At 38.6% G+C, this 24,734-nt stretch overlaps 2 protein-coding genes across 3 annotated transcripts in view; both read left to right on the top strand.

Annotated features, from left to right (window-relative positions):
- Positions 1 to 9,185: 9,185 nt before the first annotated feature.
- On the top strand, positions 9,186 to 16,788 carry LOC141550756 (serine protease 33-like). Its single transcript, XM_074281712.1, has 5 exons — positions 9,186 to 9,340; positions 12,550 to 12,697; positions 13,899 to 14,158; positions 15,321 to 15,487; positions 15,633 to 16,788. Exons 1-5 carry the CDS (start codon positions 9,283 to 9,285, stop codon positions 15,831 to 15,833), a joined length of 834 nt encoding a protein of 277 aa, XP_074137813.1. The 5' UTR covers positions 9,186 to 9,282; the 3' UTR covers positions 15,834 to 16,788.
- A 2,805-nt stretch (positions 16,789 to 19,593) lies between these two features.
- The window catches only part of B9D1 (B9 domain containing 1), a 41,017-nt gene continuing 35,876 nt past the window's right edge, over positions 19,594 to 24,734 (top strand). For both annotated transcript variants that reach the window (XM_074281719.1, XM_074281718.1), the window contains exons 1-2: positions 19,594 to 21,359; positions 23,138 to 23,206. In XM_074281719.1, the coding sequence (XP_074137820.1) occupies positions 21,297 to 21,359; positions 23,138 to 23,206 (132 nt within the window). In that variant the 5' untranslated portion in view covers positions 19,594 to 21,296. The remainder of the gene's footprint in view (positions 21,360 to 23,137; positions 23,207 to 24,734) is intronic.

The raw sequence follows: 24,734 nt of genomic DNA, 5'->3' as shown, positions 1-24,734 counted from the left end.
ATTCCTTTGTTCCCTTTTTTGTTTAAAAACAGATTTTCTTAATCTCTTTTATTTTTATATAACTTATACTTCCCCCTATATCCTTCCCCTCTTTCCTTCAAAGATTTGTCCCTTATAACAAAGACATTTGAGAGAGAGAGAGAGAGAGAGAGAGAGAGAGAGAGAGAGAGAGAGAGAGAGAGAGAGAGAGAGAGAGAGAGAGAGAGAGAGAGAGAGAGAGAGAGAGAGAGAAGAGGGAAGGAAATAGGAGGGATAAAGGGAGGGAGGAAGGGAGATTGGGGAGAAATCAATAAAAATCAATCAACACTTTGGAAAAATTTAATGTTATATAAGCTGTTCCATACTCATGAATCTCAGCCTCTGACAAAGGAAGAAAGTTGAGATAGGAAAAGTGTCTTCTTAGATATTTTCTGTATAATTTAACAACATTGACTTTAAGTTGCTTTGTAGTAGTTGTTCTTTTCATCCACATTGTTTTACTTATTATGTATATTGTTTTCCTCACTCTGCTTGCCTCATTTTTTATCATTTCATGTGTTTCTATGTTTCTTTGAATTCTTTATGTTCATTTCTTACAGTACGGTAAAATCCTTACAATACAGTAATAAGATACCACAATTATTTGGTCATTCCCCAATCTCTTCTTGTTTTATTTCCTTGTTTCAAAGGATGGTTTGCTGTATAGGGGAGTGGGAAGGGTCATATTTAGAAATGAAGATAATATAGAAATAAAATATATCAATAAAATTTTTTTTAAAAAGAATGTCAAAGACAATAATCATGTCATCTATTTAATGGACCCATAGCTGGGAACATAGAAAATTGTCTTAAAAAAAAATCTTGCTGATTGTTATATCGTAGTAACATCTGGGCTAGCTTATTTGATTCACTTCCCCTCAGAGACACCAGCTGAAGCCCCTTGCCACACATTGGCTGAGTTGTGTCTTTTGTGGTAGAGTGGGTACATTAAGGATCCTGACCAGGAAATGTTTTTTGTCTGCATCTATGAACACTGGGTGTGGTCAGCTGATCTCAGAGCCAGATGGCTCAGGTTTGAGCACCATTTGTGTTTTCCTCCATGTCCCTCCCCTCCTTTTCCTTTAATAAGCACCAGCTTTAGTTGTGGGAAGAACCAATATTGTATGGTTTTGAAAGGTGCCAAAAGTTTGTCCAGTCTCCACCCAAAATTGTCTCCCCCACTTCCTGTCATGGTGCTTGAGATTTCACCACTAGATCTGCCAGAAAAAAGTCCAAAAGGCTTTTCAGCTCCCTAGAATTTTTTGTTATAATAATACAAAAACACCTTGAGCTATCAGTTAAAATTCATCTAATAAACATTAACTAGATTTGTCATGCATTCATTGAATAGCTGCTATGATGCTGTTAGCTCACCTGTGGATGGGCAGATTATAGAATAAAAGACTGAAATAAAGAGTAAGGACTTGAAAAGCCAAAAGTTATCCACTTGGTTAGGAGCAGAGCCAAGACTGGATAAAATCCAGATCTCTTGACTCAATTTTTTTTCTGAAACTCAACACTCCTAAAGAACTGATAGAGTTAAGGTGATTGTTGACCTTAATGTTTCTTCTCCCAGTCACTGCCTTCAGGCACTCCACAACCCCTCAGCCATGTCCACTTTATTTTTGAAATTCTAACCAAAGAATCTGGTTTGCTGGCTAGGACTCAATTTTATTTCATTCTCTTCAAGTGTCAGCTATTGAAAAATTTACCTGATTCAGTCAGGAGGTTTTTTCTTACATGACTGAGAGACATAGTGATGCTTTGGATAGAGTATCGAACTCAAAGTCAGGAAGACCTGGATTCAAATCCTTATGTCCAAAAGTTATAACCATGAACAAATTACTAAAATTCTCTTCATGTATGAAATGGAGGAGAAATACCTTCCTTGTAAGTTATAAATAAAATTATGTACATTAAATACTTTGCAAATTTAAATTTAAATCTATATATCAGTTATTATTATGAAGCAGATATATAACCTTAGGCAAGTGACTTCATATTTCTGAAGCTTGGTTTCCTCATTTTTAAATGAGGCAAGTAGATTAGATGTTCCACATAACCAATCTGAACTGACAATGCACAGGACACCTCAGGCTTCAAACAGGGCCACACGTAGGGCCAAATCAGGGAATAAAGTCAGGAAATGTCATACTCTGAAACTGAAGCTAATAAGAATGAACAAAAAAGAATGGGATTAGCCAACCATAGAAACAACCCACTCTTGGAGATGTTTGTGAATAGCGATAAGAATAGGGTGCTTTCCAAATGTAGGGTGTCAGCTAAACCCCACCAAGAATTAGATACCAATTTGCATTTATATTAAGTATATAAAACAAAATGTAATCTTGGAAAGAATGATGTGTGAAAAATAACAACAGGAAAAGAGGGGGTGTGGTTGGATAGCAAGTAGTCTGGAAGAAAGAAAGTCAAAGAATAAGAATTTGTTAGTGTATATCTAACATTGTTCAGGGAACATCGTGCTCTTGTTCTAGAGACATGAGAGCTAATTATCTAAACACAAAGAATGGAAACCTGGATTTGAATCTTTCCTCTATTTAGCATGTGACTATGGGATAGCTACTCAACCCTTTCCATAGCTTCAGTCTCTTCTGTAAAATGGATTCCAACGTTACTTCTAGTCTGGTGGTGGGTGGGTAGAGAAAGTAGGGGGTTACTAAGGAGAACTTGTTGACTCCTTTTGTATGTGAGAGGGATATGATATGGTTGTAAGTCTCTTTAGGAGTGTTGATGATCTTTCTCCAGAAATCAGCTGGAAGCCATTTGAATCACCCTGGCTAGAACCATGACTATCTGGATCTGCCATTCAGGTTCTTCACTTGTCTCTGGTTTAGTATTTCCTCCCTTATTCTGTTTCAGTTCTAAACATCAAGCTATCAGAGCTTCACTTGACAACATGCCCAGAGAACAGGAGCTAAAGATAACTGTCAGCTGTAGCTATGGTATTTCCCAGTCCCCAACACTTGGCACAGGACCTAACACTTATTATTTCATAAATACTTGTTGCTTGAATGAATGAGTGAGTGAATAAGTGCAGGAAAGTCCTGTCATTTTTTTCATTGATTGCTAGTCCTCAGTCTTGACCTGACCTGATGACAAGGTCCTAAGATGTGTCTTATATATACAAAGGCTGATAGATGGTTGCTGATGTTGTGTGGTTTGAAAAAGGACAACACCTGGGGATATTTCTCTCTCTTTTTTTTTTCTTTTTTTCTTTTTTTTTCTCCTGAGGCTGGGGTTAAGTGACTTGCCCAGGGTCACACAGCTAGTTAAGTGTCTGAGACCAGATTTGAACTGGGGTCCTCCTGAATTCAGGGCTGGTGCTCTATCCACTGCGCCACCTAGTTGCCCCCTGGGGATATTTCTCATCTCAGTTTACTACAATGCCTGAAATTCTATCATTTATTGTTCATTTCTCACCATTTTAAAGCCATTTCTCTCCAAAAGATTGTGAGAGGCAGGTTAGAGACAGAACTTTATCTTTTTTTAGCTAAAATTTGAGAAAGGGATATTATTTAATAAATACCTGAAAGCAAGATCTGAAAAAAATAACTCAAGATGGTGAAGAGCAAGTAACTACAGTGTGAGGAGGATTTGAAATGAGAGGCAAATAATTTAATTTCTCAGTCCAATATTAGATCACCCAAAGGTTAATCAATGACCTCTGGTTCTTTTCTAGAATCCTACCAACCAGTTGGTATGTTACTTAATGGAGTACTAAGGAAAGATATTCTCAAATAATTATCCTGATGTCAAATAGTTAATATAATTATTGACATGGCCCCATGGTCCCATGTATGTCTAGGATCAGAGAGAAGGATGAGAAAAAGTATATATACAAAAATGGTGGAAGGACTCCCTTTTGAGAGACAGTCCCATCTAGATAATCAGACTTCACTATGAGTTTGGGTAGCATGAAAACACATTGCATGTATTTACCCAAAATCACCCAGGATAAAAACATGATTGAAAGAAACTAGGCCTAGCAAAATGATATAAATTTCCCTGATACTTCACATATCAGAATCTGAAAGAATGTAATATTCAAAATGTCTTTGTGATGTGTCCTTGTTTCTTTCCATACATTAAATTCCTCTGATCCTCAGAGAAAGTACAAAGCTACTCAATAATTCTGATGACAATCGTCTTCAAACCAAACACTAGATTACCTGGTCTAAGAATTTTTCTTTTAAATGTTGAACCAACAGGGGGCAAAGAGAACAGTCCTTTTAACTCAAACAAAGCTGCTGGTCCTATCTTGAGCACTGAGAGAGTCATTGGAACTGGAGCTTAGTGCATTTGTGCTCTCTACTTCTTTAATCTCTGCTTTCCTTCCCCTGGTTCCCTCCCTTGCCCTATCCCTACCACATTCTTGCCAGGCATTTCTTTCAGGTAACCAAGCAGCTTTTCTTGGCTTCATGGAATGACTTTCCATACTCATCATCTGAAGGTATTTCTATGAGTTTCAGATGGTGACTTTGCAAGGTTTATGTAAACCTTGTAAAGTTTATGGAAAATAAAATTAGCTTTCTTTCTCCCTCTTTCTCTCTTTCCCTTTTTCTTCTCCTCATCCTCTCTTTTCCTCCTTCTCCTTTTCCCTCTTCTCTCCCCTTCCTCCCTTCCCTGCTCCCTTCCCACTTAGTCAGATTTCATTGAAATATTTCCCTTCTTTAGGAATGGAATCCCCCTCTTTCATTGTCTCTTCAAATATTTAATAGCCCTAACTGGTCAGAAAGTTGTTTATAAATAATTTATTAAAGAACATAAAATTAAAGGAGGACTTTAAAAATCAGTTTTGGATGAAACAGACAAGAAGAGGCAAAGGGTAAAGATATTGATGAGGAGTAAACTGAGGGTTTAAACCGAGATGGGTCAGTTCCTTTCAGGATGTTTAATAATTTCTCTCCTTCCCAAAGTCCCAATGGGTGGGTCCTTTAGCGAATGAATTTCGCTACTCAAGGCTGTGTAGAAACAAAGTCTTTATTGATTAGAATGGATACACTGGAGAGTCGGTGGGCAAAATGGCTGCAAGGTACAAGGCCAATTTTGCAAAGAATACATTTTTGAGGACTCTGTTTTATACAAAAGCACAATCATTCAGATGCAGTGATGTAAGGAGGTTCCGAGGAGTGATGTAAATAAGATAAGGATTCTCTTGTTATCTTGTGGGTAGAGACAGAAGTCTCTTCCCCAAAAAGGAATTTCCTGCTGGCATTTGGTCTGTTTGAGCAGATTAGAATGGGGGGGCTGTAAAACCCTGGCCAGCTCAGATAGCCCAAACTAGTTTGACCAGATCTTGTATCAAAGGTCCAAGTCCCAAAGGAAGTTGGAGATCAAACAAGGAATATCAAGGGGCTACCGCCCCCATCAATATGATAAGGAAAGAATTAGCCAAAAAACAGTACTCTTGACTTCTTTTCCCTAGGGAAAGGAAAGAAGGTAACAATTTTACTCATGATTGGTCCCCAGTACAGCTGCAGTACAAACCCTAACTCATACTCTAAATGCCTCCATAGTACCCAAATCCATGCTAGTCTGACTCTTTGTTAGCTCTGAGGGCTTCTACTTCAGCTACCAACAATATTTTCTCCTCCTTTGTCCCAGAAATCTATCAGGGTCAAAGTGAGGGGTAAGAACACGAAATCTGGAGAATCTAACAACCTGGTTAGTAAGCAAGTCTCTTTTCCCTCAAGGATTCCATGATCATGCCAAAAAGTGGGCTACATTCTCCCTAATGAGAGATAAAACAGTGTTTGTTTCTATAAATTCAGAGTAGTAGTTAGTAGAAGGACTAGATAAAATGTAACTGGTTCTGTCCTCTTCAAGGATAGGAGATACTTGAGTAAAGATTAAGCTCATGCTCATGCTCATGCTCATGCTCAATTAGCTTATAAATACTAACTTCTCCTCCCCTGGAGGAGCTTAGGCTCATTTTAATGGTCATGCAATGTATATAATGGGAAAGGGAACATATTTAGAGATAAGCATGTAATAGGCTTATTGGCAAGTTGCAACCTCTGGAGTTGGAGAATGGGCAGTATGTAGTAAGGAAAGGATTTTGTGTCAGGGAATAGAGCTACAATGTTTAATCTTCCTCTCTCCTAGTTTGTGCCTATTCTCTTCTGGAGATGGGTAATAGACATTAAATTTAATTTCATCCTTTTCTAAGTGCAAGAGGTTTATTTCTCACACTTAAGGCTAGAAATGTTGAAGTTCCTTGAGAAACTGACCAAAGTATAACTGAAATCTGCAAATATGTGAAACAAGCATCAACATGTTCAACAACATTTAAAATAACAAGAGTTATTATAGCCCCACTATTATTCTCATAATGCCATTCACAAATAATATACATCATAGTGTTATGCCACAGTCTCCTTGAGCTGTTCTACCTCAGTTTCCCTGCACTAGTTTCCCTCATTGTCCTGACTGAATTTCCCTGAATTGTTCTATCTCAGTTTCCTTAACTGTTCTGCCTCAGTCCTTAAGTCATAAAACCCCCTCGTTCATTAAGACTGAGGACCATTTGCTCTAAGGTTATAAATTGTCAATGGGAGATGAGGAGCAAATCAGACTTCCTGACTCCTAGTTCCTTCTGCCTCCAAGAATTTATGACACTGTCCCTCTAAAATATTCCAAAGATAAGACTATCTCGGATACTTCACTGACATCTTTACTTCTGTTATTCAAACATCCTGACTCTGGCTTTTAGTAAAAAGTTACAACTCCCCCTCCCCCATCCTGATTTTCCCGCTCTTTTTCCTTCCCTTTGTCTGAAGAGCTATAAAAGTGTTTATTGTTCCCCCATTCATTACTGGATACTTTGAGACAAGAGTCCTGTCCAGTCAATTAAACTCTCCAATTAATAAAATATTAAAAAAAACCTCTCTTATCTCTATCTTGCCTCAGTTTCTCTGGCATTACATTAGCACACGGTAAAGCTCCTGTTACTACCTCTTAACTGTATGCACTATATGCATATCAAACAGTGCCTGCATATTCATATACAAAACACATATGCATCATGGCAAAAAAAAAATGCAAACTGTAATACAATGCAATACTACATTGATAGGTCTATAAAAGGTATAAAACTTATCATATTTACAAATAGCAATACGATGCATAACTAGTGGAGTGATGTGACTATAGTTATTATTGTTTAGTCACTTCTGACTCTTCATGACCCCATCTGACAACCAATCTAACATTTTTACTTTATAGGTAAGGAAACGTCTAAGGGAGGATTTGAATCCAGTGCTCTGACTCCAGAGTCAGTGCTCAAAGCTGTGATAAGGAAGACTTTATTGATTAGGAAAGAACACCAAGATGTCTTGGCGGGTAATATCAGCTTCAAGAGAGAAGCAATATTGCCAAGAACCATAATTTGAAAACTTTATTTTATACAAAAACAGAATAATAGAACAGAATAGGTAAGAATACCTAAGTTTGTATCTGAATAGACTTTTCTGCTTCCAGAGGATCTGGAGAAGTTTTTATAAACAAAGGAGTTTCTCCAGAGACTGTAAGTCTTTTTAAGAAAGGAATTTTTCTCCAAAGGATGTAAGATTTTGTTGGTCATTTACATACTGGGCTGTCTGGTTTCTCCCTCATCATAATCATGCATCTCATAGGAGACCATACAGCAGTCATCAACTAATCTCCAATAAGAGGGAACCAATTTGCTTTCTGGTATTGATGAGGGAAACTGAGGTTGGAGACCCTAAAAAGTCACTTTCCACATTAACCTTATGACCTAGAAGTCAGCTAACCCCACCTCTGTTAAGTACCACTAATTTACCTTTCTATAGAGTTCAACTGACACTACCCAAGTTTTCTATAGAGCTGAACTAAAGCTAAGTACCCATACTTAACTTTCAATAGAACTGAATTCACGTTAAGTACCTCCACTTAAGCTCTATATAATTTGAACTATCACTAATCAAACTTTCTATAGCCTTACTGAAGCCTATTTAAACCCAAAAGCTCTGTATTGTCTCAAATCCTATATAAGAGGGTGGGAAGAATGGGCAGGTGAGCAGAACGACAGAACTCAAATTCCATCGGAGAGTTCTGCTCCACTGAGATCTCTCGATGATTTAAAATAAACTTCTACTTTTACTTTTAATTTAGTAAATTATTTTACTTCACCCGAGCCTTGTCTCACAAATCAAAAGCCTGGAAATCCCCAACAGTGTGGTCCATTCCACTTTTGGACAACCCTAATTTTTCTTTATGATGAGTTAATGAATCTCTATGTTCCATGGGCCCTTTGTTCCATCCTAGTTCTAACCTCTGGAGCCCAAGAAAACAAGTTTAGTCCTGCATCTTTCCTATTTAGTCCTATGAGCATCTTTCTAATTCTTGAAGAATAGGATCAGGTCACAACAAAGTCTTCCCACTCCAACTGAAATACCCTTAATTCTTTTTCTTGATACACATTACATAGCTTCTAATTCCCTCACATAATTCTGTCATTCTATAAATTACAATCCTATTTTCAAAGAAGGATCAATCTAGTGAAAATTGTTGAGCAAAATCTGCTTAGATGGATAAACTTAAAGGATCTAAATCATGAGATTCTTTGAATATGCTTAGGAGAAATACATCTTCATGAAAGGTAACTCAGTGATGAGTCTTATGGACAGCTAGGTGGCAGAGTAGATAGAATGCCAGGGCTAAAGTTAGGAAGATTCATCTTCCTGAGTTCAAATGTGGCTTTAGACATTTATTAGTTGTGTGACCCTGGGCAAGTCACTTAACCCTAACTGCCTCAGTTTCCTTATCTGTAAAGTAAGCTGGAGAAGGAAATGGCAAACCACTCTAGTGTCTTTGCCAAGAAAACTTCAAATAGGATCATGAAGAGTCAAACATGATTGAAATAACTGTATAGCAAATAAGGCTTGTGATAGAGGTAAGAGGACAAGACTTCCATGAGTTCCATTTTTACTACTGACATTTTGTGTAACTTTGGACAATTCTTCAGGCCTCAGATTTCTCATCTATATAATAAAACTGACCAAATGGTCTCAAAGATCTCTTTCACCTTCTTTATAATTCTATGACCTCCCCCACAGGAAAGTGATTTTTCTTTTCTTTTAAAAGAGTTTCTCAGTTCTCCTTTTTGTTTCTCCTAGTGACGCAGATTGTGTGTGCTCAGGGGAAGATGGGTAGGGTAATAGAAAGGATTGGAGAGTAGTCATTTCCAAAAAAGAGGCAAAATTTGTGGTGAAACAGAGAGATATGGGAGCTGTACTATATGTACTCCTGTTGTCGCTGCTGCTGTTGTTGCTGTTGCCAGGTATGGGAGGTTGGGTGATGAGTATGGGACCCTGAGGGACAAGATACAGGAGCTCTTAGAAGCGAAATTGTGTACAGCAGAAAGCTGATGCTAATGATCCTGCCAGGATTATAATGGATGGATTATAATGGAAGTGCTGAAGGCCTTAGGGTCAGAACCCCAGAGTTTGCAATCTTATTTGAGAATCAGATTCACATTTAAATTGGGAATTAATTCAATTTCCTTTTGGAGTCCTGCAAGAGTAATAAGGTAGAAAAATAGAGATAACAAAGTACAAAAGTACTTAAGGACCTAAGTAATGCAGAAAACAGAATACTGGACATGAAAGCAAGAAGACCTAAATTAAAAACTGACCTTAGAATAGGCAGATTGAGTGCACCACTTTATCCCTATTTGCCTCAATTTTTTTTCATAAAGATAATATATATTTTTTTTCAGGATTATTATGAGGATCAAATGGGAAAGAAAGAGGGAGGGAAGGGAAGAAGGAAGGAGAAAGAGAGAGAGGGAGAAAAAGAAGGAGGGAGGAAAACAGAGAGAGAGAGTGTAATGCCAGAGAAACTGAGGCAAGATAGAGATTAGAGAGTTTTTTTTAATATTTTATTAATTGGAGAGTTTAATTGACTGGACAGGACTCTCGTCTCAAAGTATCCAGTAATGAATGGGGGAACAATAAACACTTTTATAGCTCTTCAGACAAAGGAAAGGAAAAAGATCGGGAAAATTAGAAGCCTTTTCAGGATGGGGGTGGGGGGGGGGAAAGGATGTTGTAAATTTTTACTAAAAGCCAGAGTCAGAATGTTTGAATAACAGAAGTAAAGATGTCAGTGAAGTATCCGAGATAGACTTATCTTTTGGAATATTTTAGAGGGGCAGTGTCATAAATTCTTGGAGGCAGAAGGAACTAGGAGTCAGGAAGTCTGATCTGCTCCTCATCTCCCATGGACAATTTATAACCTTAGAGCAAATGGTCCTCAGTCTTAATGAACCAGGGGGGTTTTATGACTTAGGGGACTGAGGCAGAACAGTTAAGGAAACTGAGATAGAACAATTCAGGGAAACTCAGTCAGGACAATGAGGGAAACTAGTGCAGGGAAACTGAGGTAGAACAGCTCAAGGAGACTGTGGCATAACGAGAGAGAGAGAGAGAGAGAGAGAGAGAGAGAGAGAGAGAGAGAGAGAGAGAGAGAGAGAGAGAGAGAGAGAGAGTGCTAAGAAGAACACTGGTGGTCTTAAAGTTGGAAGAAGTGATCTATAAATGTGACTTCTCATCAAAGGGTAGAAAGAGAGGAAAAGCAGAAATTGTTTATGTTATAATGGAAGAAATTAGCTATGATTCTAAGATTTCTGTCTGAGGAGATTGGTAGAATAGCAAATTCCAGAGTTTTGTGCAACGTAATTCCATACAATTCCACAGACATTCTCAGGGATTTCTGATTTCTTTAGAGTATATATATTTGCTTGGAATGTTTTAGTCCTGGTCCTATATCCCTTCTCCATGATCACTTTTCTATTACAGTACTAGATACTTATATTCATACAGTGTTTTACAATTTACAAATTAGTTTCCTAACAACAGTCCTGAAAATAGGTAGTGCAAGTATTAAAAACAAAGAAACCAAAACAACCAAAACTCAGAGGGAAAATAATTCCCAAAATTTTCATAATCTAAAGCCTAGTGAAGAATTCAGATGAAGACTGAGATTTTTATTTATTTATTTTTGACATATTTAACATGGGAATTTCTTTGTTTGAGTATATATATTTATCAAAAGGGTTTTGTTTTCTCTGTTTTTCCATGAGGGGTTGGGAAGAGGTGGAAAGGAGAGAAGGTGGATTTCCTTAGTTTAAAAAAAAAAAAAAAAAGTTTAGAAAATGAGAAAAAAAAAATTTAAAAACACCAAAAAAGAAAATTGAAAATTCTGTCAAAACAATTTAATACCTAGATTTTTGCCATAAATCTCCTTTTTGCTCTTGCTATCTCCAGTGTCTCTTACCTCTTTCTCATTTTTACCAACCTCAACCTTATTACTGAATGAATGTCTGAAAGAACTATGATTTTGTTTTAGGAAACTGTCTAAAGGCAATTTGGGGATTAAGTAATTTACCCAAGGTCACAAAATAGAGATGGTATTTGAAATCAGGCCTTCTTGATTCCATGGTCAATATTCTATCCGTTGCAGAATAATTACCACCAGATAAATTCTCCTAAAATGTGGTTCATCATTCTCAGTTGAATAAAATCTAAATGCTTCATTCTGTCACTCAAGGTCTTCTTCCTATGAAAATATTCTGTTTCAGCAAGTTATTCCTCAGTCTTAAAGCACATCTTCTGATTTCTTCCTCTATGCCTTGCCTCATATTCTTCTCATTAAAATACTTTCCTCTTCTTTCCCCATCTCCACATATAGAAATTCTATATCCTCACACGTTTGTATTAAATTCCCTACTTTTTTTTCCCTAAGGCAATTGGGATTAAGTGACTTGCCCATGGTCACACAGCTAGGAAATGTGAAGTGTCTGAGGGCACATTTGAATTCAGGTCCTACTGACTTCAGAGTTGGTGCCCTAACTATTGTGCCATCTAGCTGTCACAAGTTCCCTACTTTTTTATGAAGTTTTCTTGACTGTCCTAGCCCAAAATCATTTGACCTCATGATCTATAATGTGTGTACTCTTCATTTGCCCCCATTTGAATTTTAATTGCATTTATACCTTCTGTGCCCTATCTACCTAAGTATATTACATATTCTTAAAGGCAAGGATATGTCTTATACAATTGTATTCCCTATAGCACTTGCATGGGGGTGTGCAGCATAGATGCTTATAGAATGTTTGAATTTATTGTTAAGGAATAAATTAATTAACAAATAAAAGAATGATAAATATTTGAAGATTAACAAAAGAATGATGCATAAACGAATGAATGATATGCCATGATGAAAAAGGCAGGGTATTGTGGGGAGATACAGTCCCCTCTCGTCCCAAGAAATTACATTTGTCTTCATGATATAACTATATATGAACTTTGCTCTCCCAAGGCCTTTGGACCGGACCTCAGATGTTTCTCTCCTCAAGTGACCAAGACCCCAACCCCCCCCCCCCCCCAAAGCTTTACTTTTAAAGCAGCCTGAGGATAACTTTCCTGAAGCTCTCTCCTCAAGTACCTAAGCAATAGATCCCCTAATGCTTTGTTCTTTCTGGATTAGGATATGGTTCCACTGAAGTCCTTACCAACAAAGCCATTCCTAGTTCATGGCCCTGGCTAGCCAGTATTTTCCTGGATGATAGGTATCGCTGTGAAGGAGCTCTCATCTCTTCAGAGTGTGTGATAACTATAAGCGATTGCTTTGGAAGGTGAGTGCCAAGGAAATAGTTAGAAAAGGAAGCCTGGTAGGAATATTCATTTAGTTGATCACAATTGCTCCCACCAACAGTCAGCTACAACAGCAATTTTGATTCTAGTATCAAGTCTTATCACAGAATGCTCTGCATCTAAATGGAAGGAAGGAAGGAAGGAAGGAAGGAAGGAAGGAAGGAAGGAAGGAAGGAAGGAAGGAAGGAAGGAAGGAAGGAAGGAAGGAAGGAAGGAAGGAAGGAAGGAAGGAAGGAGAGTCTGATGTCCCCAATAATAGGCCTCAGATTCTTTGAGATAATTTAGATCAGTTAATTAGCATGATTTATTATTACACATTGTTATGTGCTGAGTGCTGTGTGTTACCCAGAGAAAAGCAGTTCCATTCCCTACCCTTTCCCCCTTAAGGAACATACATTCTATTGATGGGACCATGTATACAGATAAAATAAATACAAAACTGTGTAGTAATTGGGGATGGAATCTCTAATAATTGGGGATTAGAAAAGGATCTGTAAAAAAGCTGGTATTTGGTAGAATCTTGCATGTAGCTAGGGATTCCAAAAAATCAATGTCAGGAAGGAGAGCATTGGTGATTTGGAAAAGAGATTGTTGAAAAGTTTAGAAAGGATATCAAGTATGAGGAATCTACATCAGATGCCATTTGAGGATCAGTCTGAGTGAAATATATAGACTACTTAAGAATAATGTGCAGAAATCGAGGAAAAAAACTAAAACCAGCTTATAAAGGGCTTTAAATGACAAACAAGAATTTGTGTTTTATTTTAAAGACCCCGGGGGAGCCCCTGAAGCTTTAGGGATATCCATTTGTCAGCTATGTGAAGGATGAATTAGAAAAGGGAGAAAATAGATCAAGGGAGAGCCAATTAAAAGATTATTCCCAATAATTCACAGGAAGCAAAGATGATGAGCACCTGAACCAGTGCCATGAGTAAAAAGGAGACATGCAAGAGATATCAGGAAAATGAAATAGGCAATACTGAGACTGACTGTGTAAGAGGGACGGAGTTTAAGAGTGGAAAGTGGAGGATATATGGTTAGGATCCTACATGATTGGAAGAATGGTAATATCCTCAACAGAAGTCAGGAAATCAGGAGGAGGGGTGAGCTTAGGGGGGTTTGGACAGCATCACTGTTCTGTTTGTTAATCTGCCTTTCTCACTATCTGCCTCTTCCTGACAGCTTTCCTCTTTCCCATTTCACTGTGAGCATGGGTCAGCGACGGCTGAATCTGAACTATGCTGAAGCCTTGTCTGTTGTTGAGGAGCTGATCCCAGTTCCCAGGAGCCTTGTGGATAATAGGCCTGGAAGTCTGGTTCTGGTGAAGTTAACACAGCCCCCTTCTATCAGCAACTCTATCTACCCCACATCCCTCATCAAGGGCCCCGATTTTTTCCCTTGGAAGAGGATCTGCTGGGCTCAGGGATTTAAAGCAGATTTTGGTAAGGACAATTGATGAGGTCAGGAGATCACATGACTGAGACGTTAGAGTTGGAGTTGGATTGCAGGGGTTGGGACCACACTGGGACCCCAGAAGGGAGGTTGGTTGATTCTTGTTCTTCATTCTTTAAGAGGACCAAAATGACATCATAGTGTGTCTGACTATGACTAATCGGACCAATATGAGCTCGGAATGCTCTGCCACAGGTTGGACACAAATCGACCATATGAACATTTGGGGTGGCTTCTCTTATTTTACTCATCTCTCATTTCTTTTGGGCTAAGAGTGTAAGGGGAAGATACAGTTGGTTCTTGGCAAGTTTCACAGACACAGGAGGTTGTTATAGAACACTAGATGAGGTATTGGGAGACATGGATTCTTGTCCCCTCTGCCTTTACTAATTCACTGTGCAACTTCAAGTAAATGATTTGTCATTTCTGGGTTTCCGTTTCTTTATCTTTAAGATGTGGTTATTGAACTAGATAATCTTTAGCCTCGTTTGTCCTTTAGCAAATCTCTCATAGGCCTTAGCTTTTTCTGAAAATAAGAATAAATGCTTTACAGAAATGTTATGAAAATTAAATGAGATAATGGATGGGAAGTACTTTGAAAAAGTATAAAATATGTTATGAACAGGGGTGGCATTATTTTTAGAGACCTTAGTGAAGGCACAAGATATAGAAATTGAAGCCAGAAGTAAGGGAGCAATGGTCTAAAGAAGGTATACTCAATTTTTTCTTTTTCTTTTTTTTTTTCTTCCTGTTTTTTTAAGTAAAATAATTTTTTTTTTTTTTTAAAGGAAGTGCACTCATTAACTTCAAAATGGAGGTGGAACTCAAGCTGGTGAGATGTTGCTGTCACAGTGGAAGTTAATGTCACTCAGTGGGGACTTTTAGATCACACCCTCCTCTTTTGACCAGCCTATCCCTATACTGTGAATGGAGAAGGGTAGAAGCTAAATAACCCAAGGCCTTCTCAGAGGTGTTCCTGACCAATATAGAAGTGAAGGATTATTCAACTTTTTTCTCTCTCCAAGATTTTTCTATCTCTCCTTAAAGCTACTGAGAACTGGACTTGAGGATGGGAGCTGAAATCATTTTTTTTCTCCTTGTACATCCCTTCCAACCCTGACCCTGTGCTTCTCTTCTCTTACCTTTCCCCAGACCCTAACATCCCACCTGATGAGCTGTGGAGTGCTAAAATGCCTCTCATATCTCCAACCAATTGTCAAGTCATCTTCCAACTTCAGCCTGACTGCCCCAGTCCAGAGATAAGCATGCCAAATGGGACTCAGTGCACTGGCCCTCCTCTTGGTTCTTCAGAGATCACGGTTAGGACTCATTGCCTAGAGCTGTCTCCCCTCTGCTCATGCAGGCTCAAAGCCTGTCCCCCAATTTGTTTTGATCTCCCCTTCCTCCCCACTTCTCCCCATGCATGCTGCACATTGACTCAGTGACTCTCCTCTCTCTTTTTAGGTGGCAGATGGTAGTCCTCTCCTTTGCGTATATGCTGGTCAGTGGGTGCTACTAGGGGTCATCACCTGGGGACCTTGCTCTTCTAATGGCCTCCCTGAAGTTTACATCCCAATCCATCCCATCAGCACCTGGATCCAGGACAAATTTCCTAGTGTCAGAGTTGTCAAGGATTTTTCTAAAGCCAACTTGAAAAGCAAGTGAAGGTTTTAGTGACCTTTCTCTTTGGTCCACTCTCCCTCATGCTCCCCCTCATATTGCCATATTGTACTGCCCCTTTGGGTTTGCCCTTCTATTCTATGCTTTTTCTTCCTGATGTCACCCAAGCTTTGTTATTGCAAAGTTCTACTTTCCCCCAATTTAAATCTTCAAAACTCCAAACTCATCATCCTACTATTCTTGGTAGAATCCTAGAACCATTTCATGAAACAAATATCTGAAGCCAGGTCTTTCTGTGCCTCTGGCACTTGCTAGTTATATAAATATAGGCAATGTTATCTTATCTAAGGAGCACAATCATTATCTATTTAATCTGATCAATTAATCCATGCTAGTGGGAATCATGGGAAAAAGCTGGAGGTTCTTGATCCTTTCTAGTTCACAAAAGTACATTTTTCCCTTTAAAAAAAGTTTATATCTTTGCTATATGATCATATGGTTACTCTGATCTGAAAATTTCCAGCTATTTAGTAAGGTAGGGTGGTCTCTAACCTCTATAATGTGGTTGGCCTCTCATACCTGTGTATCGTGACATACTGAGACTTATCAGTCTTCAAGTTTGCTTGGTTTTCTGCTTACCTTTGAAAGCTCCTAGATGCCTAAAGACAGGATCCCAGAAAAGCTGGAGGCATCAGAAGATTTTGAGCTATTCATCAGTCTCCATTCTGAATGAGATTGAGGATTCTGCCTCAATTTAATCAAATGACATCACTTTCTTGATCTCATAGGTCGTTCTGGAGAAAGTCGGGGGACACTGAAATAATTCTTTTTGCACATCCCTTCTAACCCTGACCCTAGGCTAAAGGAAAAAGGGGTGATGAAAAACAATACCCCCCATTCCAACTATTCACCCCAAATGTTACTTCCCCCCAATATAAGAGGAAACCTGCATCTCTACATCTATATTTATTCATGCAAATAAAAACATCTGGTTCACTGGTACATTATTTGAAAAATCTGTGGGAAAAAAAGGATTGACATAAATAACTCAGCATAGTTAAAAAAATATCACACTGACCTCAAAACAGGAAGTATCAAGAGATCACTGATATTTTCCTAAGCTCAAGATAAATCTCAAAGTAATAGAGCTATAGAATCACATACTTCAGATGAATATAACTTAGAACCATGGAAATTTTGGGTTTTTTAAAAATAAAATTATTTTCAATTAACAAATATTTTCTTTCCTTTCCTTCTCCCCCATTGGAAAGGAAAAAAAGAAAAACAAATTCCATACATATAATCAGAAATCTATAATAGACCCTGCCGGCAAGGTTTGGGGTGGATTTCCTTGCTAGGTGGTACCATAGTTATGAAAAGTGCTAAGTCTGAAGACAGGAAGACCTGAATTCAAATCCAACTTCAGACCCTTCTATCTGACTCTAGACAAATCACTTAAACTTTGTTTCCCTTATTTTCCTCATCAGTAAAACAGACAATAATAGAACCTTCCTCACAGTTGTAAGGATCAAATGTACAGAACTTAGCATAATATCTGGCACAGAGTAAGCTATTATTATTGCCTCAATTCTTGGTCTTCTAATCATCATGCTGTTTACTTTGGAGAGGCAGCATGGTATGGCAAAAAAAAGCATAGGATTATGTGAATTTGCTTTAATTGTATATATTTGTCACAAGGAAGGGGTTTAATTTGAGGGAAATGGAGAGAAGTGGATGAGTAGTGATGATGATGCAAAAAAAGAAGCAAATAAAGAGTATCAATTAAAAATTACACAGAAAAAACAGAAGGAAGTTTACAAGAATCCACAGTTAAGCAGGACAGAGATGGTACTTTCATGTTAAATTTAATATACAGGGTATCCCAAAAAACTGTACATTTTGTAACTTAAAACTATATTCAGCCTCTTGGGACATCCTGTAAACTTAAAAAAAAAATCAATCTGTATATGTAATAGATTCATAGATTAATGTACAATCGCTTTTTCTGTACCTTATATATTAAAATGTTCATTATTGTTGATATCTACTAAATTCATGATTAATAAAAGAAAAATTAAAAGAAAGATTAAGTATTAAATTTGGAGGTCAAGGATATATTTTAAAATCCTGGCTTTACTCTTTATAACATAGACAAGGTATTTCATCCCTTTGGGCTTTAATTTCTCAAATTTAAAATGAGGGGGATTCATTTACTCAATAAGAATATATCAAAACCTTACACTACATGCTAGGAAATAAAAAGAATGTAAAAATATATATTTACTGCTTTCAAGGAGTTTGTATTCTATTTGAAGAAAGCAACATATGCACAGAAAAAGCAGACACAAAAAATATACTCAAAGTCATTTGGGGAGAGAAGGCATTAGAAACTAAGAGTATAATTTAGTTTCTTAGTTCTTTAATCAAATGGGTTAGGTTTCTTTTTGAGATTGATAGGGGTTGAGGTCCCTTTAAGCTAGGATCTTTTGATTCACAAATCCTGGTCCCCTAGCCTCCACAGGATCTGAGCCAACTTGGGATACCATCCACAAGCCCCTTTAGATATAAAAGAGCCAAAATGGAGCTCTTTCTTTGCAGGAGCCCTTCCCCCCAAACATGGTATCCTTCTGGCCATGTAAGGGTTCCTGCCTGTCCAGCAACCATCTCTGGCCCTGATGTCTTTCTACATTAAACTTTACTTCCAAATCCCTACAATAAACCTTTTTATCAATCTAGGTTTTCGGGCCTGTAAATTCCTTTTATAGGGGACTCTGGGCTGTCATGCAACTATCATGCGACCCAAAAGAGTGTTCCCCTTCCATAACTCTCATCAGAATTAATTGAAAAGGGGATATGCTCTGATTCATCCATATTACTTTCTGGCTTTAGAAACTAAATAAAGAATTTTGTAATAAACTAACTTTAACATGAAAGAAGGAAGGAAAAGAGGAAGGAAAGGAGGGAAGGAAGGAGAGAAGGAAGGAGAGAAGGAAGGAAGGAAGGAAGGAAGGAAGGAAGGAAGGAAGGAAGGAAGGAAGGAAGGAAGGAAGGAAGGAAGGAAGGAAGGAAGGAAGGAAGGAAGGAAGGAAGGAAGGAAGGAAGGAAGGGAAAGAAAAAAATGAGTAATTGCTTCCTATGTGCCAAACACTATGCTAAATACAGGAGACACAAACAGAAAAAAAAACAAAAAGAATATTTTTTTTGCTCTCAAAGATCTTAAACTCTAATTGGAAGAGACAATACATTTAGGAAAGTTTGGCTGCAGGACAGATCAAGGACAAAAGAGATTCTAATGAGTTCATAATAAGGCCAATTGGCAAGGTGGCCAGTATCCTTGAAGGTAGATAGTGAGGCTGCTGACTTTGTTTAGCTCTGCCCCTCTTAAATCCAATTCACATGCAAGTGAAGACATTGTGATATCTTTGGTCCTCTTGGAGGAATGAAGGATCAACAAGGATGGAAGTTCTTTGAGAGCAGGAATTATTTCATATCCTTATACTTAGATTCCTGGTAACTCTATTGCAGGTCATAGTATACAGTAGGTACTTATTTATTAAATATTTGTTAATTGATTGGTATGTGAATGTATCAAATTCTCTGACAAGTAAAGCATCCCTTTGGGGCTCAATCTCCAAATTCTCATCATATAGGCTTATGGTGTCCCCAGAGTGGAGATGGCGAGTTTCCCTCTCAAGATTCTATCTTTGGATATCATTGAGGGGTTGAGGTATTATAATACTACTATTCAAATCCCCTATTGGATGTGTTTCCCCAATTCCAATGAATCAGTCGATAGCAGTTAACTTTTACAAAATTTGCTTTTACTGAGGAGATACAGCAAGGATAGAAGTTACAAAAAACATCTTCTAAGTGGGGAGAAAGGAACACACTTTCTCTTCAGCACAAATTTGGTCCCTGAGGAGAGTGGGCTCAAGCTTGAAACACAAAAGTATTGAAACATTCATGTTGAGAACATCTTGGGAATGTGAAATTTCTGGTCCTGGAAGCCCTTTCCTTTCATCAAGTTAATTGCAGATGTAAGAAGCACTTCTCTTGCTCAGCTGGCCTCGCTCCTTACAGGATGTGGTGTCTTGGCTAAAGATGTGTCAGCCCACTTGCTAAGTCTGGTCTAGCAGGGTGCTTGGTGGCCCTGTAAGTTCCTCACCAGACTCAGTTAACGCTGACTCCAGGTCTCATGTTGCTGATAGGATCACAGACGATTTTGATACATCTGGTGTCGCCTTTTCCCTGGTATCTGATAGTTCAGGGTAGTCAATCCTTCCCACTTGAAATTCACCAGAATATAGTGACACATTTCTTAGTGATTCTTTTCTATTCAATAGTCAATTAAAAAGTTTTTTTGTTACCTCGCAATAAATAGAGTATTTGTGAGTACTCTGAAGTCAGACAAAGGGCCCCTACATTTATGCATGCCTGAGAACAAGAGGCAGAGAATGTTGTTCATTTATCATCTACCAGGAATGCAGTTCTAAGGACTGGGACCCTAGACCAATCTCCAATTATACAAGCGAGATCAGTCCATTTACATTCACAGAAAAAGGATTTCATTTTCGGTTCCAAAAGCCTTAAATAGCCAGTATATCCTTCTATGCATTATGGAAAAGTTGGTGTGAACTAGACCTTGTGGAATGCATCCTGGCAGCCAAAGTTTAGCTGGCACTAACACAGGGTATCAGGATGGACCACTGGCTAGATGCTGGGTTCAGGATGGAGTTAAAGCTTCTACGGTTTGAGAGTGAGAAGGGAGTTCATCCTAGGCCAGAAGGATAGCTCTTGCAGACCCAGAGGCAGGGTATGAACTCCCAACGTTCTGAATAAGCCTGTTTGATTAGAACAGAGGCTGCATAAAGGAGCACAAAGGACAAAATATTTATAAAAATAAAATGGACCCGGGTAATTAACGATTTTAAAATTCCAAAAAGACAGTTTGTATTTTGTCCTAAAGGAAAGAGGAAGGTTCGAGGACAGAGAAAACTAGTATGGTCAGATCTGTAGTTAGGAATAGCAAGTGTGGCTCTGAGAGGTAGTGAAGGGAGTGGCAAAAGCAGTTCTAGAAACCACTTCTAGATGGGTTAAGAAGTTTCAGCAGACTGCCCAAAAGGCTCAGATTACAACAAAAATTAAGCATCCTGTGGCTCTAGCAGTGGTCCTCACACTTTTTAAATAGGGAGCCAGTTCACTGTCCCTCAGACTGTTGGAGGGCCGGACTATAGTGTCTCTGCCCCTCACCCCTTTTGCCATAACCCGGCCTTAGTAGAGCCTGGACCCCGTACTCTTCTCCTTCTTTTCCAAACGCCCACTTCGCGTTCCACCGCTCACTCAAACCAAGCAATCACGCATGCTCCCGCAAGGTCCTTGCCAACTAGGCAGCCGCGAGAGCATCTGCAGGCGCGAAGGCTCCGTTCCAAGGAAGTGTGTCCCACCCAGCGCACCGTCATCTCTAAGGGGCGTTCTAGAGACTTTTAGCAACGCGGCCCTCGCAGAGACATGGCTACAGCCAACCCCACGGTCTTCCTGTTGATGGTCAATGGGCAAGTGGAGAGCGCCCAGGTGAGGGGGAACCCCGATCGGCTGCGGAGCGGGCCTAGAGGAGAGGGGGGAGGGAACAGGGAGGAGAGGGGACGAAGGAATGCGAGGCGTCGGCCACGCCCCCACGCCTCGCGGGAGGAGTTTTCGTCACAGCTTCGGCCGGAGCCCCACCCCACCCCATCTCCGTCTCATTTACATCCACACAGGAGCCCCAAGTACGCGAACATGTATATACTCACACAAGTGTCTCACACACACCCCCTCCCTGCTGAGAGAGACTTCCTAACGTAAATCACATCACCTCGACCTCCTCCCTTCCCCCCCAAGTTGTAAGGGACCCTCTTGTCTTTTCCTCTCGTCTCTCTGGGGAACTTGCCCCCCCCCCCCTCTAAGCACCCCCTCCGACGGACGGGATCCATCTCCTTAAACAGGAGCAGTGATAGGATCATAGATGTGAGCTGGAAAGAGCCCTGGAGGGCAGCTAGACCGACGCCCCCGTGTTACTGAGATGCGGAAAGTGAATTGGAGCGGACTGGAATCTGCGCCCTTTGACTGAAGTCTGTACTTTCTGTTGTCCCATGCTGCCCCCTTGAGGAGGCAGGAGAGACTGAAGGCCCGCTCCCACCCACCCAAACCCGGCTGTTCTCTTCCAAGGACCCAGGTTGGACTTGCCAGCCTGGGAATGAGGAGACCCGGATTTTATTCTCAGCTTTGCATTGCCTAGTCTTGGAGAAATCACTTAATCTCTTGAAAAAACGGTCTCTTATATATAAATATATATATATATATAAATATATATATATATATATATATATATATATATATATATATTTTCTCTCGGTCCTCTTTCTCCAAACTCCACGGAGGAATATGTTCCTCTTATGCAGAGACCATTATATAGTTACTGCAGCGCAGAGAGGAGAGAGTATCTAAAGCAAAGGTAGTCGTCGGCATCAAATACTTCCGAGTCAAGGAAGATAAAGATTGAAAAAAAGACGATCAAATTTGGCAATTAAATATGGGACTGCCTGCCATCTAGGAGAGGGGGTGGAGGGAAGGAGGGGAAAATTCAGAACAGAAGTGCAAGGGATAATGTTGTAAAAAATTGATCACCCATATGTATTGTCAAAAAAAAAAGTTACAAAATAAATAAATAAATAAAAATTTTAAAACATTTGCCAATTAAGGGATTATTGGTAACTTTGAAGACGGCAGTTTTACACAGAGTCAGGGATAAAGAGATTGGTGACCTGATACCCTGGAAAGATGAAAAAATAGGAAAGTTTGTAAATAGGTGATTTTGAGGGGAGTGGAGTTATATTATTGCAAATCATTGATGCCTATTTATCCTATGCTACTTTCTTTCCAACTAATAAATGAAAAGTAAAGAACGGGATGAGTTACTCCCTAGTCACTGTTCCTGAACCACAGTATTTACTGGGCTTAGGTCAGATTGTACTCCCTCAGTGACACACAACCCAGGAGTTCCTTAGGAGATTTGTCAATAGGAGATGGCCCAATAGAGCAATGTGGAAAGAAGCTGGATGGTTGTATTAGAGAGAAGTCCAAGACTGATCCCACACCTTTTAGGCTAAGGCCCCTTTAGAACCATTCCACAACCCTCATTTTGGAAACACTAGAAGAGGCTATATGTGTGACTCTGAGCTAGGTGATCTAAAAACCTCTCAACTTCATTTAATTCAATAATCAGTGCTTTCTTTGTCCACCTTGTTGGTGATGCACTTAATATAGGAAGGAAGTGTTGGACCGAAATAAAGCAACTATTTTTCTTTTTAAAGTTTCCTGAATTTGATGACCTCTACTGCAAGTATTGTTTCGTTTATGGCCAAGACTGGGCACCAACATCTGTAAGTCGAAATGTAAAACTTTTTTCAATTCTCTTGTTTTTTACACTTTCCCCTCTTCTCATTTCCCTCTACCCTTTCTTTCTCCCCACCTTGTAAAGAGATAAAACATCCAATTTCAGTGTCCTAACATGACATGATAAAAATGGACTATTTGTAAACAGGTAATATTTATTAAAGGAGAAGTTAGGTGGCACAGTGGATAGAGTGCCAAGTCTGAAGGTGGGAAGCCTCCTCTTCCTTTGTTTAAATATAACCTAATTTCCAGAAAATTAACTGTGTGCCCCTGGACAACTTTGCCTCAGTTTCTCCATCTGTAAAATGATCTGGAGAAGGAAATGGCAAATCACTTCACTATGTTTGCCAAGAAAACACAAATTGAATGACAGAAACCAACATGACTGAAATGACATAACAAATATTTATTAGACATCCTTATGCTTAAGGCTCTGTTCATGAACAACCAGAAATAGTGAACCTCTCACCCACAGATCTTATCTATCCAGATTAATTTCAACTCAGTGCAAGTACTAAGAATTGTTATTCCATTTATCCTAGAATTATAAAAATGCATTGTAATTTTAAAATTTCTTTTTATTGGTGTCTTTGTATCACTTCCAATAGATATATTCTTTTAAGGAAACTATAAGAAAATAAGTTTTGTAAAACAAACTTGACACACTGAACATGTCTAACATTTGCAGTGTGTACTTCTGTAATAAAATACCTTCTCATATAATTTTGAGGCCAACTAGGTCATTGTAATTTCACAGCATTTTAAAAAAATTCTTTTATTGTTAATGTTCTTTCCATATATTGTATTCTTATAGTCATTATATTATTTTCTTGGTTTTGCTTACTTTATATTAGTTCACATGGACATTCATGTGCTTCTATATATTCATTACATTGTTCTGATTTATAGCACAATGACAGTATTTTACATTCCTGGACCAAACTTACATGGCCATTCTACATGCTATTATAAATATTTTGCATATGAGGCCTTTGTTTTTATCACTGACCTTGAAATATATTCCTACCAACAGAATCTCTGGGCTAAGGAGTAGGGATATTTTGTTTCTTCTTTACCATAAATCCAAATTGCTTTCCAAAATGGTTGACAATTTATTTCTGCCTCTAATGCCTTATGTGCATGTCTTTCCAATATTGACTTTTATTACCTCTTCTAGTTTGCTGTATGTAAGGTAGAATTTCAAACTTTAAAATTTTTTTTACATTTCTTTTCTCAGTGATTGTTAGATGATCTTTAATATTCAGGTTGTGTCTCCATTTTGAGCTTAGTTTTTGAAATGGTATAAGATGTTGGTCTAAAATTAATTTCTCCAATCTTAATTTTCTAATAATTTTTGTCAAATAAGGAGTTCTTCCATTTTTGAAAGTTTACTGAACTGAACCCTAAGCTATCCAGTTCAGTTATTTAATATTTTTTCTTTGTGTTCCACTAATCCATGCCTATTGTTTGGGTCTGGTCATTTAGCCATGTTTTATCATGACCTAGCTCATAGTT

This window comes from Sminthopsis crassicaudata, chromosome 1 (assembly GCF_048593235.1).
Source record: "Sminthopsis crassicaudata isolate SCR6 chromosome 1, ASM4859323v1, whole genome shotgun sequence".
Taxonomy (NCBI): Eukaryota; Metazoa; Chordata; class Mammalia; order Dasyuromorphia; family Dasyuridae; genus Sminthopsis; species Sminthopsis crassicaudata.
Note: the sequence above shows the minus strand (reverse complement) of the source record. Positions and strands in the feature narration are given on the sequence as shown.